At 41.8% G+C, this 20,984-nt stretch overlaps 1 protein-coding gene across 1 annotated transcript in view; it reads right to left on the bottom strand.

The window, feature by feature from the left end:
• Positions 1-20,984, bottom strand: part of Tes (testin LIM domain protein) — a 42,705-nt gene that overhangs the window by 13,143 nt on the left and 8,578 nt on the right. Inside the window, exon 2 of the mRNA XM_059257393.1 lies at positions 7,919-8,004. Within this exon, the coding sequence (XP_059113376.1) occupies positions 7,919-8,004 (86 nt within the window). The remainder of the gene's footprint in view (positions 1-7,918; positions 8,005-20,984) is intronic.

Genomic DNA, 20,984 nt, shown 5'->3' with positions numbered 1-20,984 from the left:
CAAACAAACAAACAAATAAACAAACACATGTATTTTGGTAATGAACAAGGTAGTAAGATGAAGGTTTAATTTATCAAGATTAAAAATACAAGAGAAATAGATTTGAGGTAAGGGGTGGGGAAAGTTGAAATGATGGATGTCTTCAAAAATAAACTATTGTGGTATTTGGATTGCCTGTGATATGAGATAATGATATCAAGTAGACTGGAAGACACGACAATGTGGTGACAACTATTCCCGTAAAACAAAACACAACAAAACCCTCAAATCTTGAGATTCAGGGAGCAATACTTAATAATGAGTTGTGTCAACCACCTTCATCTCCTGGGGAAAGCATGGCATGAAAGGCTGAGGACCAGAGGGTGTCTGGCAAAGGACCAAATTGGGAAGGGTGACAGAGAAGGAAAGAGACAGGGGACTCTGTGATATTAAAGTTTTAAGCTCGGATGGAAACACAGGGCAATGGAGTTGAGCACTTCAAAAAGCATTCTGTAACCTTTGATTGCTCAGGAGGTCAACACAGATGCAAATTAGCATTAGATACTATTAAATGTGAGCTAAATTACATAGATCACTAACAAAACAACTTTAGAGCTTTGATGCTCATAACAGAAAGGACAAAAGGACATTTACTGGGTAAAGTATTCCACCCAGGAAATTGTGGGAAAAGGTCAAATAACTCTAAACCACAAGGAATAAAAGTAAGAATGACAGGGGAAACTAATCATGTGAATGCCCACTTTTCATTACTGGAAGCACTCAACATCTCTCTTGATCACTACTGGTGACTCAGGGGCTGATGCTGCCCCTTTCCCCTCACAATCCGATATTTATGAGAGGGAATGAGGTGAGCTGGGAAAGGAGTGTGCTGTAGGGATGTGAACCACAGCTTGTTTTCATTCTCTTAACAAGGTCTTTCTGTTGTTTGTTTGTTTTTAATAATACGTAGCATGACTGTCAAAAAAAAAAAAAAAAAAGAAAGAAGAAGAATCAGGAGGAAAACCACAAAACACCCAACTCCAATTCACCAAACACTGAGCATACATTTTATAGTTAGTATATTAATTTTAAGATTTGAAGCTAGAAACTAACCCTGCTCTCTCCACTTCTATTCATACTTTCCTGTAGGCACTGTTCAGAGCAGTAAGAAAGAAAAAAAAAATCAATGAAAATACAATAAGGATTCACCAGAAAGAAAGCATTCTGGGGTGATGTCCTGATGTGATTACTGGTCACATAAAGGCTCAAAGCATTAGCATGAAGAAGATTTTAGCAGGTTTTCTGATTTAAAGTTAATATTTTACACTAGAACCAGAAAAAATGAAGCACTAAAAGTTAAATGGATATCTTTGCCAAATAACAAATTCTTAAATAATATGTTTTATTATTATTAAATAATAATAAAACTCTTTCTAGTACATAAACTGAAAACACTAGGTATCCCGTGGAGAAAAGAAGAGATGAAGAGAGGAAGAAGAAAGGGAGGGGAGAGGGAGGGGCGAGAGAAAAAGAGGGGGCAGCTATGGGGGATGAACATGCACATCGCTTTTCTTGTACACATACTGGCCAGGAAACTTTATTTGGTAAAAATCTGTGGAGAATTAATGTATTTTATTATAGCTATAAAAGATCCTTTCTTCTATCTGGTTATCTCATACCCCCATCTAGTGGAAAGGATTAGATCACCCTTCTACAGTGTGGCCTTTACTGGCCTGCAGTTACCCAAGGAAATTATCTACAAAACTATCACATGGTACTTAGATCAAGGTTACAATTATACCTTCTGGAGAGGGAATGAGGTAGGGGAAGAATTTAGTCCTCAAGACAGGTAAACAGACCTTTATAAGGCCAGGGACTATGGTGTGCATCCTAGCAATCAGCAAGGTGGCTGCTTACAGGAACACGCACAGAAGGTGACTCTGAGTTTAGATTTGGTGACCTAGGTTTGCACTGGTAAATATGTGTACCATAAAATAAGGAGTTTGGTTTTTTTGTTTTTAATGACAATAAAAGTCATAATAAGGGAAATGAAACTTGATGGTTTGTAAACATGAGTTTTAGCAAACTGTCGGTACAGTTACATTTACTATGAAAATCCTAAGTACAAAGGCTCAGTGACCAATAACACTAGACCTATGTCTATAGTAGTTTTATTACATGGCTTGGTCATCCTTTGGAGGATTCCTTTTATAGTGAAGGCTTCTTCCTACCAACCCCTTTACCTACCCACTATACCTCTAACAAGCAAATCACATCAGGTTAAACGACATGCCAACAGCCATGCTGAACAAGGAAAGAAATCAAGTGTTGCATTATCCCAGCTCCTCAGCTTTCTAAGTGGAGAAATCCTATTATTGATTTATGAACAGTTTTAAATTGTGACGGTGTCTAGCTCTTCTGTATTCCCACTCCCACAGGGATCAGTTTGGGACTGAACACCTTCTCCGCTGAACCACCATCACCACAGCCGTGGGAGTGAGCACATCCTCCCAGCGCTCTCCTCAACACCAGCAAGCCACCTTCACTTATAAAACCTGGGCAGCTGCCAGGATCTGGACATTGTGGAGGTCTGTGCTGCACTAGTTAAAAATTATTCTTAAATCATTTCGTAATAATTCTTATAACTTAGCCTACAGTGTCAGATACACACACCCACCCACACACACACACACTAATATATAGAACAAACCCAGACTCCAGATTTAATATTTCATGGAATAACTTAAGAGTTCTTTACTTAAGTCCAAGGAAGAAAGAATGAAATTTCTAAAGGCTTAACAAAGAAAAACACAGAAATTTACTGTTTCAAGAGGAAAGCAGTCAAGAAACTCCAATTCTCCCTCCTGGGAGAGAAATGGTTTTTGTATCACGATTCATAAAAATGATTATTTTTCCATCGCAAGTAGCGGAATCTGGAGAGCTCTGGCGTACTGCCAGCTGTCCTGGTGATCTAAAACAAGGCTATGCCACTGCTACAAACTGTAATTTAAAAGGCTGGAAGCTACCTTTTGTAACAGGGATATACATATATGGGCAGGAGTGTGGGCCTCTATTACAGAATTCAACACAAGGGTTACTCCATTTATGTTGGGGAGTCTTCAAGTTTCTACCAGCTTTAAATCAATCAGAAATTCTGCAACATGTCCATGACGATGAAGTAATTTCATCTTTTATGAAATGTAACTATTTTAACATAGGTAAGGCAAGAGTGTAATTCCATTGCTTATATGATGAGTGAGTGGTTATGGTTGTAATGGTCTTACTATGTATTCAGTATGAAAAAAAAATTGGCTACAAATGTTTTAAAATCTTGGAATTGCACCAGACATTTCATAAACACTTCTATCTGCATTTTACTGAAAGTGTGTCTCATAAACAGTTCTAGTTGGATAGATGGCAGCTTTCTTAACCTCTGATTTTCCTCTAGTCTTGGAATCTCCAGCACACTGAAGAAGGGACGAGATCTCAGAAAAAGGACGTCATTGTTCTCAGGGATATCTGTGCCACTAAAATCACACTTCAGAGCAGACAGCCTGGTGAAGCTCACTTGTCTGGTTGTGAAAGTGAGCAAGTGTTCCACTTTCTAACGTGGCCTGAGGAAAGATGGTTAGGAGGACTTTGCCAAGCTTTGGGTTCAAGGTCAGCTCCGCCTCTGTAAGCCTTGACGTTGGTGAGATATTTATTTACTTTCCTAAGAATGCTTCCTCACATAAAACAATGGGTGTTAGAGACATTAAGAAGACTCAGGACCATAAAATGCTGTGATAGGCAGAATCTAAGGTTGCCCCTATGACTTTCACACGTTGTATGTGTCTCATAAATAAGATTTATAGTTGGTAAATGGGGGGAGTGGTATCCACATGGACTTACTTTAATCACTCAAGCCCTTGAAAAGGAATGGAAAGAGAAGTCAGAGAGACTAGAGACCCAGCAAGGGTTCTAAGTACTGTTGATTGAAGATGGAAGTGACTGTGTGTCAAGGTATGTGTGTGGCTTCCAAAGACAGCAGCGATCTCATTGGAAAGGCAGAGAGAAGACAGGGACCTCAGTTATCCAACAGCAACGAAAATCAGATTCTGCAGACAGCAGGAATGAGCAAATAGATTAACACACACACACACACACACACACACACACACACACACACACACACACGCCAACACTTTGATATTGGCCTTCTGAGATGCCATGAACAGAGTCGGCTGGGTTGCCCCTTCTCCCTCCTCCTAAATGTAAGAACAGAGGCTCAGTTAACTCATAGACAGTGTTTCTACCTGCTCAGTTTGTAGTGTAAGAACAGAGGCTCAGTTAACTCATAGATAGTGTTTCTACCTGCTCAGTTTGTAGTAAGCGCTTTCACAGAAAAGAAAACCACCACATGTGTGGTATATAGAAATGTTTCATAAATTATATATATATTAAAAACTCATTGGCACTCATGAGTCATTATAACGTTTTTCAAATTTTGCTATTTAAATGAGGTTTTATAAGCGGACCTGGAAGTTTCCCTCTGAACTTCTATAAGTACAAAAATTTATTTTTTAGTTTTCTATAACTTTTGTGACACATTCCCAACTTCCATCCACCTCTCTGGATCCACGCTCCACCCGCAGCCCTCTGTGCTGTGCCAAGATGCTGCCTATAAAAGGTGGGCTCCCTCGTCCTCAGCAATGGGGCAATGGGAGGCACTAGCCAGAGGCTTAAGGGTGAAGCAGAGGGAAGCTGGAATGCTCTGCAGTATTCCAGAGAAATGATCTCTAACTTAGGAATGTGTGGAAGCACAGGAAGAAGGGGCCCCAGATCACATTGCCCCCCTCTAATCCATATGCTGAGCTCCCATTGCCCCACAGAAGCATGGTTAAAAATTAAAGCATCCAGGGGGTAACTAAGGATCAATGAGGTCATATAGAAAGAGTCCTAATCTGATAGGATTGGAGGCCATACATAATACATGGATAACCCTATCCCATGTGTGTGTGTGTGGGGGGGGTGCACGCACATGCACAGGCCATGAGAATGCACAGTGAGGACGTGATTGCCTACAACTCAGAAAGCAGACCCTTGACAGACTTTGCAGCTTTCACAACGGCTGCAGAAATGCATTTGTACTTAACCCACTAAATCTGAGGTGTTTTGTTATAGCAGTTGGAGTTAACTAATACAGTGGACAACAGTAGTGCATGATCTAAGAATTCCTGTTTCTAGTGCTAGGAGGTAGTATCTTCTCGTGTGGTAAGAAATTCAGAGAATTTTGGGAAATAACATGGAACGGAGTACATGATGCTTAGAAGGAGAGAGAGAAAGGCTGGATAAAAAGTGAAGACCAACAAAGACCAACAGAGGTCTGCCAACAAAGGCCAAAGAATGTGATGAGAGGAACAGGTCCAGTGTGCATGGAGGGGTTTTAAACAGTTAAGAAGTACCTATCAAAAACCGTTTTCAACATACTATGGCTACGGGGAGGCTGCACTGGTGAAGAGGTATAGACTCTGAATCCTAAATGTCAAGATTGACTTGTGAGGTGATTCAGTAGCTGGGGAGCCCATGACTCTGGTCTGCAGATGGCGTCTTTGTTTGTACTTAGGACCGTGGGTCTGAAATATGTTATTATGACTATACCAAAAGGGGGCTAGAGAGATGACTCAGTGGTTAAGAGCAGTAGCTGCTCTTCCAGAGGGCAAAGGTTCAGTTCCCAGCATCCACATGGTCGCTAACAATTGTCTGTAACCCCTAACAACCTTACACCCTCGTCAGGCTTCGGAGGGCACCAACCACACATGTGGCATACAGACATACATGCGGGCAAAATATCCACACACATAAAAAAAATAAAACATTTAAACATACATTTAAAAATACTGAAAACTAGCTGCACCCAGAGGTCAATGGCATCTGCCTCTGGTCTTCCAGTTATGGAAGTTGGGGAATGATGAGAGATCCTAGCGGAGAAATGTGTCTGGAACCCTGCCAGGAGGATGACAGCATTACTAAGAAATATCATCTGGAGGGACCATACAAGCACCAGCTGGGTTGGAGGCCAACTACTAATATTTACGATGCTTGGACTCCAAGACTGTGGCTAGTTTATCAAAGCAGCCTGTGTGATAAAACTAAAGAAAGAACGGGTTTTCATGCCATGAAGGTCGGCTCTTGCCTGGCCAATGTTTTAACAATTTGAAAATACCAGATGATAACAACCTGCAGGAGAGAAATGATGCAGACAAAGAAGTTACTCTAAACTAACCTGATTTACAGGAAAGAAAATATCTCTTAGGTATGAGTTTGAAAAATCTCAAGAGCAGTTTATAGAACTGCATAGCTAAAAGGATTATTTTAAGATTGAAAACACTGTGTCCAGCAGAGGGCGATATGTCCCTCTACAAAGTCAACTGGAGACTCACAGGAAAGTGGTGATGGCAGTAAGGAGAAATGGTCACCCCAGTAACTTCTGGTTCCTCATCCTCGGGTTCACTAAAGGGACAATGTCAAACAAACAAACAAACAAACAAACAAACAAACAAACATCTGTTGTTCTTCCCCAAACAATACAGCAGAGCAACTAGTCACAGAATTTACCGTGTGTTTAGATACTGTAAGAAATCTGAAGAAGCGTATGGATAGAACGCAAGCAAACACCAGAGGTTTATGATGAGATCTGAGCATGTGTGATTCTGGCTCTCCAGTGGTACCAGGAGATAACCTCTAATCCTGAGAAACTGTTTTCTGTTCAATGATATTACCTTGTATTTCCATACAGGCATGACAGCTATTAAAGTCTGGGATTTACAAACTCAATAGAAAATTCTAAACTCTTTGAAAATGAACAACAAAAATAAAGAACCAAACCAATGCATCTGAAAATAGTGAGGTTTCTGTTGCCATCACTTTTTAAGACATTTTTTCTATTACCTATGGCTTATTAAATATGCAAGCCTTTAAAGGAGACAAATATGCCAGATTTTATTATGTCTCTCTTCAGCTTACACTGTATACAGACATAATGGATGCTGGAATTTTTTATTCGAGTGTTCTATGGCAATCTGAAGCATGGAAGTAGTCGTTAAATGAAATTCAGTATGGACTGGGCCTACAGCTCAATGGGAGAATGTTTGCCTTGCATACCCGAGGCTCTGGGCTCAATCCTCAGTACTTAAAAAGAAAAAACTGCCACAGGACAACCATTATCCACTGTATAACTGGTTTTTATTTCTCTTGACACTATTATGCTGACTCTAGCTTCCTGCATGCATGTGGAAGAACTTTTATGTTCTTTGAAAGAACAGGTTTCCGTTTTTAGATTTATAGGCTACAAATAAGATCTACCCAAAGAAACATTTTTGATCCATTACTTCTATCCTGCAGATACCTGGCACTTCATTCAAAAATTGGCAACAAATTACTTCTTTTAAAAGTTTCAAGTTCCTGAAAGTTTCTCAGTAAGAAATTTACCCCTGAGGGAGGGTTTTAAGAACTAAACTTAGTGTCATTTCCTGACAACTAGAATATGAACATGTAAGTGATGCACAGAGACTGCCTTGCAAAGGCAGGTAGGAGCTGTGTGGAATTAACAATTAGTAACAAGTTAATTAGCAGTCCTGGGGGGAGGGAGTACCACAAACTCCTCTGCACTCAGAGAGGGTGTATTCAGTATTGGGGGGGTGGTGCATAAAACACCTGAAAGATAGCAAATAAATCAAGCATCTCTACGTACAGCTATTATCGCCCAACCCACTCTGCCACACTTCATGATAGGAACGTCGAAGAGTTTCCCTCTTATTAGCGCCTTAGGGAACGGAAGCCCCACAACTGCAGACAGAAGCAGCTGCTAAAGAGCTTGTCGGAGAGCGCCAGCACGCTGTCCAAGGGGCCCTGCCCGAGAGCCTAAAAGGCTGACGACACTGAGGTTTCCAGAGCTCACCTCCAGAAGTGCAGTTCAAACCCTTCACAGTTCTCTTTGCATCTTAGACAGGGGGCTCCAAATCCTTGTTCATGACCCAAGCCCATCTGTGAAGGGGGAGAAACAAACGGAATCTATTATTATGACATTTTCAAAAACTTAAAAATTCAATCAACCACACTTTTAATTCCGCTTAACACTCTTGCTGATGCAAGTCTTTTTTTTTTTTTTTTAAAGATTTATTTATTATGTATACAGTGTTCTGCCTGCATGTACACCTGCAGGCCAGATGGGGGCACCAGATCTCATTATAGATGGTCGTGAGCCACCATGTGGTTGCTGGGAATCGAACTCAGGACCTCTGGAAGAGCAGTTAGTGCTCTTAACCGCTGAGCCATCTCTCCAGCCCCGATGCAAGTCTTAAACAAATCTTTTATGAGCTTCACATTGTTTAGCCAACAAAGGCAGCGGATCCGTAAATGGAAGCTGCAAGTACACACAGAGCATACTTTATATTCTCATTGCTTTTATCACGAAAGGAAAAGAGGCAAATACAACTTTATGGAAGACTACAAATACCGAAAGTCACAGACATCATAAATTTATGTCTCTGCCCATTATGTGCCCTGCATACCTCAAGTACAGGGAGCACTCAAAGGGCAGAGACTAGACAGCAAACAACTGTGCGAAAGAGTTTAATTATAACATTATTTTATATTGAGAAAATGCAATCAAAGCAACTGCAAATATTTATTGAATACCAGAAACAGTATTCTAGTATATTTATTATCTAATTAAAATCTTACAAAACCTCATAAAACACTTATGACGCAGACACTACTGTACTCTGTTCTTTTTCTTTCCTTATTTTTTTTTCCTTTTTGGTTTTTCAAGGGAAGGTTTCCTTGTGTAGGCTTGGCTGTCCTGGAACTTGCTCTGTAGACCAGGCTGGCCTTGAACTCACAGAGATCTCCCGGCCTCTGAGGAGTGCTGGCATGAAAGGTCTGAGTCACTACCACCCCGCTGGCTATCTGTTCTTTAAAGATTTCATTGAAACCCAAAAAGGTTTTAGAACTTGCTCAGGATCAAAATGTTAATACATTGTGGAACTGACCTGGAAACCTCCTCGTTGGAGGACTCGCTCTCATAGTACCCCAAAGTGTTATGAAGGCTGCCAAGGGAGAAAAGCAATCAGTGGGCTTATCCAACCATAAATCTAGATTTCGCAATGACCAGCCTGGTGAGATAACCGTGATGGTGCAGTAATGGTACTTTCATTTGAGGGGTAATGAACAGCTGTCTACTTGGACTTAAGACCTGCCCAGTGGGTAGAGATTTATGCCTGGTACTGTAAACCGAACAATTATCTACAGCTAAGAGGTCATGGATGCTAGAGAAGAACCTATACTGCCAGTTTCCTAGACCAGTATAATATCTAACTGTAGTCTAAACACATAACCTTATACCTGTGGACAATGTATCTCTAACGCCTCATCAAAGAAATGTCTTCTTGTAGTAGATAAAAAACTATTATGGAAAGCCACAACTGGTCAAAATGTAGAGAACAACTGACTATGGGGTACCCAAGTCCAGCGATACATCTACAAAACGGCTCAGGGATCATCGCAGGAGGGATGGGATACCATAAGAGCCAGAGGACCAGATGCTTGCTGCTAGTTAGTACCATTTCGATATGAACGGGAAGCTGCATCCATGAATGCTCAAAAATATGGTTTCCCAAACAAGACATGCTAAACAAGAGACCCTTGGACTCATAAGAACACTAAGTTACCTGTGCTCACATGTAGTAGTAATGAAGCCCTTATCTGGGATTCATCTAAATAATGACAGAACTGAATTGGACTGACACTAACTTCTTTTTCTGAACACACATACTTTCATCTTTTGTGAGTGCCCAGACTAAGTGAAAGCACCAAAAAATGTCACTGACAAGGAATTAAGTAAATCAGAGTGGGAAGAGGTCACACCAGCATATATTGTGTCCTTCTGTGATCCAAGGGAAGAAGTCCTAATTAAAAACAAAACACAAATAAAGACACCACCTAGTTTTCAAAATCATTGCTATCGACTGAAGCCACAAGACAGAATTTCGAGCTGGCATTGAACTTTTTTTGCCTATGACAGCAATTATTTTACATTTCCACATGTTGGGCTACAAAACTTAAACCTCACTGACACCCAGATGAAGATCTCTATCTTATGCTACATCATTGGGTAGAAATTTCTATAGTCGAACCCTCTTTTTCAACCTCGATTGTGATAAACAAACACAATACCACTCCAAGAAAAGGCATCACTGAGTCACACTCTCATCCCCTGTTCAGTAGATGCACCCGCTTCTAGACTGAGTTCTAATCTGGAATACAGTTCTAAAACCCAATACAATAACATCGTCTAGAGAAGACATAGCTCTACATGTGTGTGCCAAATTTCTTCTGCTCTGCTCCTAACTGAGGCTTCTGGTAATCTGTCAGTCTCCTCTCCAGAGTCAAGCATATCCCAGAAGAAGGAAAGCATACTGATTCTACTTTGTAGAGCCAGACACACACAACCCAACCCTGAGCTCTTTAAGGTTCATTCCCATATCTTTTAACACACAGTGTCAGAGGACCTGGGGTTCCCCAACTCCTTTGAATTTCAGTTCAACAGTCCTAGTTGTTCTAAATCTCCAGCAATTTCTCTCTCTCCTTTACTCCATGGTCGGGATTCCCTGAAATCTAAGACCCAGAATCCTCACCACACTTCTTCCCTTCTCTTTACCCCCAGCATGGACCACCCCAATTAGGCAGACTCCTTTTCATAAAAGAAATGATGGTTATTTTTGGACACCCAAGTCTTACAAGCTATTTTCTGTACAGTTCTCTGTTCTTGAGAACTCTTGGTGAGGAATTGTAGGGAAGGTGATATCTATTACTAGGGATGCAGGGCTATGTAGGATGGGGTAGAAGAGTAGAAAGGGAGGCCTAGGTGGTGTTAACTCCTTGTCAGCCAAGGCAAACTGGCTGCTTAGACAATTGAAAGCCAGACCCTTGGACTCATATGAACTCTAAGATTCGTGTGATTATAAATGGTAGTGACATAAGAGTTCGCTTCACCAGTTAATAGGAAAAAGATGAAAACTGCATTGTTATAAATGTTAGAGAACTAACAAAACAGAGAACTGTGAACCTGAAGAAAGACCATCGAAGAAGAGTCAAGAAAATTGTGATCTGGTCCCAGTGTCAGCTACATTTAAGGATTTTTGAAATCAATTTTCTCCTTTGGGTTTTGTCTCGATAAGGAAAGAATTGAATCAGACTGACTCCAACTTTTTTTTAATTCTAAAATTATGATTGTAAATCATATGTTGGGTAACTTTATCTTCTTTTATCCACTTGTCAACCTGTCAAAGCTAGACTGCTAAATATAAAATGACCACTTGAGAAAGGCAGTGTATTATCAGCTCATACGAGCCAGTCATTTGAACCTCAGTCTGTAACGTGTGCATAGGGCACAAGCAACTCTGGTTGTGAATGACTCTGCCCAGATCTGTTGTGCATTGTTATTTCACCAGCTGTGTGTGATGGCCTTCTCTGCAGATCAACAACTGGTACCTAAAAAACACATGGTTTTCATAAGCACCCAAGTTCTGACGCTGTCTACTTCATATAATTTTAGCAACACATTCTGGCCATTGTCAATAGAAGGATATGACAGATTAATTTTTCTTCTTTATTGTGCAAGAAAACAGGTCGTCTGGATTGACTATATTTGGAGAAATCATAGCTGGGCTTTGAGAATACCCATCAAGGTCCCCTGAAAGAATAATAGTCACTCTATAGTCATTATCTTGAAATACTAGTCCCAAAATGTCTTTTTACATAAACATAACTGTAGGCTCCAGAAACTCAGCTTACAGTTCCATGACCTGAGTCTCCAAGCCCCTCTTCGCTCTGTTTATTTTAGAGTTAGAAATGGAAACGGCATCATTTCTTCATCATCATAATGTCAAGAAACCAGATATGTTGGCAACGTTTCAGGTGACCCTCTCGATCCAGAGCAGAGGGATCACATGTCAGATACTTGAAAGAGAATGGGGGGAAAGAGGAAGGGGAATAAAACATCTGGTATTTCAAACACGGTCTGAGCTGATCTGGAGACAATTTGGATCTGGACGATATTATACAGTATTCAGGGTGAGATCATGGGAGTTGTGCCGACTTATAACCAAATTTCCCTGTGGAGCAAGTATTACTGAGATGGTTTAATCACCTTGGAATGAAGTTTCCTGAGGAAAATGATATGAGATGCACTTATTCTGTATTCTCTTCTGTGTGTGCATATATTCACTCTCATATAGGACACATACGTGCAAGTGTATACAGACACACATCTATATATGTGTATGTATTTACATATAATCACAGACAAATGAATACCATTTCTAAACAACGCTTCTCATAGAAATGAAGTAGTTTCTGTGAAGTTCCCCCCGCTTCCAATCAATAAGTCTTGACTCATCTCTGATACAGGTCTTAAAATGGAATTGTTCAGATCATTGCCTGCTCCCCAATCTCTACCAAGATATGTATGTATGCATATATATGTGTGTATGTATATATATATATACACAAAAGAAAGGGGAAGAGGTGAGTTTAGTCAAAGGCTGACCTAAAACAGGAAGAGAAACACCCTTCAACATTTATATACTTTGCCAACTTTCAAAGGTAAGAAAACAGATGAATTATCTCTAGTAAAACCTCTAGGTTTACCTTTTTTTTTTTTATTTAGAAGATCAAAACTTCCTCTCTCACCCATTTCAAAATAGATGAGAGAGAGACTAAAGAGAAGGTTGTGACCATTTGCCTCATCACCTCACTGAGGGCCCGAAGTCTTCTCGATCCTTGGCAGGTATGCTTATTGGGTGCCGCGCCCTAAACACGCCAGGTAGCTCCCTCATCTGCAGCCAGTGTTCCTGTTCAGACTCTCCTCATGGCCATGGAGACCCACACTCTAACGGGTCCCTCCCCTGTGTGTCATCCTGCTGTTTCAAAAATTAATTCACCATTCATGCTCCCCTTGCCAGACACTTTTAATGAGATAATGAATTCCTCTTTTCTCCGATGTCAGAGGAGTTACTTCCAAACCCGCCACTGCCTCCTTTCTCCCATTTCCTCTCCGGTTTCCCCCCTGTAGCTGTGATCCCAGGAGCGCTGCCCCTTGTCTAGGTCTCCATTCTTTCTCTACATCTGTCCACATCTCTCTCCCCCGAGTCTACAGGCCCAATGTTAATGTCTGTTACTCAGAGAAGCTTTCTTCAACTATTCCCTGTTTATTCTCCCCTGATTCCTACATGTCTTGGTAGAAATCTTCCTATTTAGTGCTTCACTGTACTGTGACTATTGACACATCAATTTACTGTGAGCTGCTGACCATGACCCTGAAATTCTAGCAATGCCAGAAGGTTTTACTTATTTAATTGCTTTAATCAAGTGCTCTTTAACACAGCATCTTGTTGCAGGGATTTTGATCGCTCTGTGACACTGAGGCTGTTAAATAAAGTTTACCTGGATTCGGGGGCGGAGCTAGCGACTAGATCACTGGAATTGGCCTTAGAGAAGCCAGTAATTTGGATAGAGAAGCCACACAGCAAGGGAAGGGCGGGGACGAGGTTGGCGGTCTTTTTGGTTTTGGGGTTAGTGAAGGGGCACTTCTCTTGCTGGGTCTCCAGCTAAAAGGCAAGGTCAGCTGGTTGCTTCTTTGTTTCTCTGATCTAGCAGGTTTTCACCCCCACATCTGACTTCCCAGTCTTTGTTAGTAAATAGAAAGATACTTAATTTAAATCTACATATTGCCACCTGAATGGAAGGCCCCCACAAGCCACAGCCTGAGTGCCCTGGCAGGACACTGACTGCCAGGCCTTGTGGCCGCAGACAATAATTAAAGTATCAGTAGATACATGTGCAGCTGCTAAGCTGACAGAAAAACATCAGTATCTTACCCCCTACAAACTTCCACCATTTTCAAAAGAATGGCCCTGGAAGGGATTGTCCCAGTAACAGCAACAGCCCATGCTTACTGAATGCTCATACTGCCCGGCATGGTTCTGTCTCCCACGAATCAACTTGTTTGATCCTTGTAACAGTCTTAAAGAGTATGTTCAGTAGAACTGATGCCCACATTTACATCCAAATGACAAAGTGCTTTGTGATGGAGGCATACTATAAATATGGGTACAAGGAGTGATTATTGGCACCATGCTTCCTTTTTACTGACTTATTTTGTGTTTTGTATCAAATCTCTTTAGTCAAATGGTCACACTAAAACAGAATTTTGTTTCTCCCTTACAAATAATTTCCTTCTCAATATGTTAGTAATTCACTTTGTCAGGACCAGGAAAATCTTTCCAAAGTCAGAACAGATGATAACTGTTTTTTTTTTTTTTTTTTGAATTCTGAAAATCCCATTCTCCTTCTCAAACATATACAAGCTTATACAATTGTACATATACATACACACATAGTTATAAACATTTATAAAATACTATATAAAATACCAGGCTTGATTGGTAGGAAACTACAGTGACATATTTATGAGAAAATCTCCACAATTCTATATATAAAACACATGAGGGTTTTCTTTTAAGAACACAAAGAAAAAGGGTCTCTATAGACTTTCTCACAGAAAAAAGAAACAGACACAGGACCTCAGTCCTTTGAGGATGTTACTACGTGACTAAAATTAGGGACTACTTATGGCCAATCATTCTTATATGTAGAGTGTTAATTGAGCATTCAAAAGCCAGTTTAGCCATTAGTATAGTATTATGGACAATGTAATTTAGGTTTTACCTATTTCAGGTGAACAGTTAATAGAAAAATTGTAATCTATCTCCTTAGTTTAAGCAGGTTCCTTAGGAACACGGTGAGTGACGACTGTTCCTCTTTGAGTAAGCTTCACCAGGAAAAAGCCTCCCCTGAATCTGTTACTTCGAGAAAACCCAATGCAAGCTGTAAAGATGTCACAGTTAATAGGCTACGATTGTTGCTGAAATTACTTCTTAATTAAGACTGGTTTCACTGAAGGACTCTGCAGTGACATGAGCTTAAGCAACATGTCCTCAAAACCTCCTCTTTCTTCGCTATAAAAGGGAGTTTCAGAACCTGAGTCCCAAAGGTATCTGTGGGAGTTCCTTTAAAGAATGTGATTGTAGCAAACATTCCTAATTTGGCCTTGTGTCAGGCACTACCTTCACAGCTGGGTCCAAAGAGGGGTCACATAGACAGAAGTACACTAAGACACTCTGAAGACACTGTACCCCAGAATCGGAAGTGCCACCATTCTTGGCATGTGCAAGGTCTGGAGCATAACTGCTCCAGGAGTACTCCACCAAAACACATTAGTAGAGCAGGGGAAGGTGACCACACAGTCAACGGACTTACTGACCCTTGTTCCCTGCTCGTCTGGTTGGAGTGTATGTAGGAATAAGGAAAGTACAGGCATGTTTTCACAGTAATGAAAGGCTTGCAGAAATGGCCGAGAAAGCTGTAGGGGACGCTGCCCAAGGAAGCTGGGAAATCTGAAGTCAGAGTAAGGCCCAGAGGAGAAGGTACAAGGAATAGGGGGAGGGACTGACATGCAGAAGAAGAATATGCTCTCACAGAAGTCAGGGAACTCAGACAGCAGGAGAGGAGAGGACTGACTGAAGAAGGCTTCCCACTGGCAGTCCTCGTGGCTGCTAATTTACTTAGTGCCCAGACTTTCCACAGCATCCCTTACTCTGGAAAACAAATCAAAACTGAATACAGTGTGCCACAACTAATGTAGACCTGTTATCTAACTTTTGATGGGTTAGAGAACTGTTTGAGGTTTGGGGCATGGCTCAGTGGTAGTGTGGGAGTTAAGCTCTGAGTTTCTTCCTAATGCAAGAGCAAAGGGAATGAGCGAGAAGGCTTTGGCTCACCATGTACTGTATTCAGTATTTAAATACTGTTGCAGGAGGACTTCTCCACTAAAGAAAACACATAGGCAGCATTCACGTTGCTTAATGGTTCAAGAAAATTAGGACATTTTTAAAGCATTCATATACTTTCTATTTATAACTACAATCAAATTTCAATTGCATGCTATTTCAATTTCCCTTTGTCTTGGGAGAACAAGCAAAGAAACTAAGGTTAAGTAATTAGTGGGCCCATTCCCAAGTCACCAAGGTTACAGAAGCTATGGTCCACTCACTTTGACTCTTTCCTACGTACAAAACTACAGACTGAAAGGCACTTCAGAATGAGGGAAGCCACGAAGACGCTTGTCACTACAGGACAGTGACAAGACTCCATTCCAGCAATAAACAGGTGCCATGATGTGGTGTCTAAAAACCTAAAAATCCACCCACCCCCGTAAAGACAGTTGTTTATTCTGTCCTTTCTGACCATGATACTCTATTCATGCTTCAACATTTGTCTGAGCTGGGGTCAGCTGGCTGCACCAGTAGCCAGCCATGCTTCTGTTCAGTTCTGGACAAGTGGCTCAGGGTAGCATCTCATTTTCCTCCAGGCTGGCCTGGGCTACTTCCCAGATAGGAGTAGGGCTCCAAGGAATCAGGGAGAGACAGGCAAGGTCCCTTGAAGTCCAAGCCCGGAACTGACATGCACATGCAATATACCTTATTGGGCCAAAGAAGTCACATGACAGTACAGACTGAAGGGGGGACGGGCAGATTGAATTTACGGGAAGGAACTGCAAAGTGCTATGGAATTCTTACAAGTAACCGAAGAAACTGAAGATCCTAATTAAAAAGACATGCCATTTCCCTATCCTGACACTTGACACTGTGGAATCAATGGTTCATTTTGAGAACTTAACCTAGCTTTGAAAAGAAAAACAATTCAGTTCAGAAATGTGACATATCCCAGGTTACTAGCTTTAACGGAGTCTTTCTTCGCATTCAGGAAAGCGCCACCTCGCAGTAATTTGCTGTGAGCACGTCATCACAGAATTCTTGATGATCCCATCGGGTGTTTATTAAACGGTGTGATGATTTCTGTGTGGTTTTCATCCCTCTAGATTGGAATTTTTTACGATGGTGATGATGATATAATTGTTTGTTTTCTACGTGTAGGTTCCAGACATAGTGCTTCAAATGTTCGTTTCACTTATGCTGGCATCCTCAGTAACTGAGAGACTTGAGGATGAGGCTACAGTAGGGTGTAGAGGGTTAAGTAACATTGCCAGCGACATACAGTTGGAGGGAATTAGCACCAAGAATTGATGCCAGGATACACTACGAGCACTGATACAACTCTGGCTCTCTAGACCTTTACTTATTAGCGCTAAGAGCCATCTAAGCATCCTTATCAAAGAATTTTGGACTACTAGCAGTTCACAGAGTAATCAAAACCAAAGAAGTTAAAAAACAAACAAACAAACAACAACAACAACAAAAACCTGTCCAGATTAAGAGGCAAGTATCAAAGCTGGGATTCAAATGTCCCAGTGGGAACAGCAAGCTCTGAGGGGCTTCCTTCAAAGCCCCCATGTTCGAGAAGAGCATGGTGGTGGGCAATGTTCTGACTGAATTCTGACTGAATTCATTTGGTCCACAGAAGTCACAAGAAAACATTCTACTGCCTTATCTGTGATGTCTTGAAGAATGTGGAGGTGGGGTAAATGTGTCTAGCTTCCTTCCCCCCACCCCTTACCTTGGGCCTCTTTCTCTTTGGACAACTTTGCATCCTATCGGCACTGACATATTCTAATCCTTGCACCACAGCTTGAACATTTCTGTAGCATACTTTGAATTTGTTGTTATATTTAAAAGGTCAGACTTTGTAACCTCTCTTAAAAACCTCAGGCAATTTGGCATTTTCCACAGAAATAAGTTCTGCATTTCCTCAGGCAATGTAGAAGTAACATAGCCTGGCTGAGAGGAATTTGGAGGGATCTGTGTCTCAAAGCCAGCAGAAAAGTGGGAGGATTAAACACAGGCCCTCTGAAGATCAAGTAAAACACACTGCAACATTCCTCATTTTTTCACAGCCTTTTAGCAGGCCCAAAGACTACCTGCCCTCTACTGTTCCAACCCTTTGCTACAAGTACTCGATTTAAGTGAGATAGATCAGAAGGTGCCAACCCTCTTTAAGGATATTTAGTCAGAAGTTAAGGATTGTTAGATAAAGTTCACTGAAAAAGAAGATTAATTTTGTGTAAGATCTTTGTTATGCATAGTCCCTCATGTTCTTCCTCATTATGAGTAAGGCTGTTGGGCAACTCTGTTCCTTGATGGCTACTTGGCTGACAGCTGTCACATACTTTCCATACCTCTAGCCTCACTGGTGGCGGGTACAGAACTGAGTGAGTAACCCAGGTGGGATAGAGGTGAAGGCCAGCTAGGGATGTGTGGCCGCGCTTTCCATTGTTCCCGAGCCTGCCTGGACTGTGGATGAGCTTGCTGGTGTTCCAGGAGCTCCGCAGCAGAGGGCAGCCCCATCATGCTCAGGGGACAGCGGAGGTATTCAACTCCCATTCAAACCCATGGGAAGTTCCTTGAATGACTGTCATGATGGGTGTGGCTATTTTGAAAGCTAGACATAGCATGGTAGAGGACATCTGTGACTCCAGGACATGGAAAGTAGAGGCAGGAGGTTGTGTGTATTCCTGTTATTGCAGTCCTCTTCAAAATGTGGCAGTTGGCAAACCATGACTCACCAGCCCATCTGAGACATAGACGGAAGAGAGCGTGAGGTCATCATTGTTAACACAGGAAGCTCAAGGCCAGCTCGGGCTACATAAGACTGTCTCAAAAAAAATATGCATAGTGGTTCATATCTGTAATCCTAGAACTTGGAAGGCTAAAGCAGGTTGACTACCACAAGTTCAAGGCTAGTTTGGGCTATGTAAGTCATTTTTAGGCTAGTTTGCACTAGAGCGAGACCCTATCTCATAAAAACTAGACATATATACAAACACATATCCTCATGGCCTCTCACCAAGACTGCAATGATAACACAGAGAAATCAAACCTATCAAGGCAAACACACATGTTATTCTAAATACATGGGGCATTGCAACTCTCATGGCTGCCTGTCAACTTCACCTTTGTTTCAGGAGACTTTGATTATGTCATGAAAGCTTCCAGTGAGCCTGCTGTGAATCCTGGGTATCCCCCCGTAAGTTCCTCCTTTGCCTGGGCAGAGAACCTAGCCCATCCATGACAGTGCATGTGCAGGATTTGCTCACTTTTTCCTTCCCCTGCAGCAGGCCAGGAGCAATCCAGGAGAACGTCCGTACATTACCCACTGATGCAGCAGCCCTGACTCCAATAAAGCCACATTAAGAGTGTTTGGTGGCCACTCACTCGTGGTCTTTACTACAGGTAAAATGCACTACATTAGCAACTCAACCAGCTTGTGGCCCCAGGCATCCCCAGCAACAATTTGAGAGCGGCTCAAGGGTTACAGACAAGGAGAGAGAAAAAACACAAAGAACCCAGCCTAAGAAGAGCCACAGAGAGCTGTGGCTATGGAGGTGAGGGAATTGTAAAGAGCTAAAAGTGTAGAAGAGCTATAGCCACCGGGAAAGTTCTAGAAAGCCCCTGGAAGTTACTACGTTGGCTGCTGAGGAGCTGTTAGGCTCCTTCCTAGATGTTTGCTCCATGTCATTGCTGGACCCGTGGCAGAGCTCTCATACTCACGTGTAAGGTTGAGGATCCTAACATCCCAGGGTCAGAGATGCTGACCCTAAGTCCCACTTTGGGCATTCATCTTTGCAGAGCAAACAAACCCTTAGTTGACTGGAGGTATCACGAAGACAAAAGCTTGTGGTAGGCTGATGCCAACCCACAGCGGTGAGCCGAGTCCCGCCAACACCAGCTAGCCCACAATGTGGAATGTCCTCCTTTTACAAGCAGATTGAAAGAACTTACCCAACATGAATCAGGGTTAAAGCAAAGGGACAGAGATCCACAGCAGTGGGCGGGGCTGCTTCAGTAGCTCAGCTTCCCATTTCCTCAATTAAAACCTGACCTTGGGAAAACTACCAACTGCTGAGGCTGTCATGCTCTTGGCTTAGCTTCAGAAGGGTCAAAGAGGAGCTGGGAACGTGTGAACTCCAAGCAAGGATGTACCTACCGACTTTTCACCACCCAGCACCTTGGTTTCATGCCATGTAGCCTGCCTGTGAGATGCCTTGTTTGCCTAGTGAAGTTTTGTTTCTTGTCCAGGAATTGGTTCCTCCATAGACCACTCCCAGTCTACCCAATTAAAGTGCATTACTAAGCCGGGCGGTGGTGGCGCACGCCTTTAATCCCAGCACTCGGGAGGCAGAGCCAGGCGGATCTCTGTGAGTTTGAGGCCAGCCTGGACTACCAAGTGAGTGCCAGGAAAGGCGCAAAACTACACAGAGAAACCCTGTCTCAAAAAGTTCATTACTTTTGCCCAGGGACTCAATAACGGTTGCTTGCATTCCTATTACTGCAAGGCTCTTCAAAAATATGGCAGTTGGCAAACCATGACTCACCAGTCCAGACCGAGACATATAAAGAAGCAAGTGTGAGCAACAGGAGCCATTATAAGCCTTTGACAACTTAAAAAAAAAACCACCAAAAAAAACCCTCAGTTTTTTTGTTTGTTTGTTTTTTTATTTTAGTAACTCATTTTTGCTGTTTTCAGGAAATTAGCCTATGGTAGATTTTTTAAGTTGTTCCTTACCAGATGAAAAGAAACAATATTATTAAATTTACATGTCTGTCTTGCCTCCTTCCTTCTCATTCCAGCCACCCCGCTCCTTTTTTTTCTTACCAATGCTGACACCATAGTATTCTAGACGACATAAGCTCAAAGCAATATGGGTAGAAATCCAGTTTGGAGTCTGTCATCCTAAATGTAAACCACTTTAAATATTCTTTATGTAAAACAAAGCATAACTTTCTGCTGAGTCCCAGTTACTTTTATTGCAGGCCAGAACCTCATAAAAGGAAAAAAACCAGACATCCTACCATTGTGACTCATTGTACCAGGCTGCCACGATGATGTGCCCATATAAAACCAAAAGTCTACCTTAATATCTGCATCACCATTTTGCAATGAAACCG

Source organism: Peromyscus eremicus, chromosome 3, assembly GCF_949786415.1.
Source record: "Peromyscus eremicus chromosome 3, PerEre_H2_v1, whole genome shotgun sequence".
NCBI lineage: Eukaryota > Metazoa > Chordata > Mammalia > Rodentia > Cricetidae > Peromyscus > Peromyscus eremicus.
The sequence above is the reverse complement of the archived record's forward strand: the minus strand, read 5'-3'. Positions and strand labels throughout refer to the sequence as shown.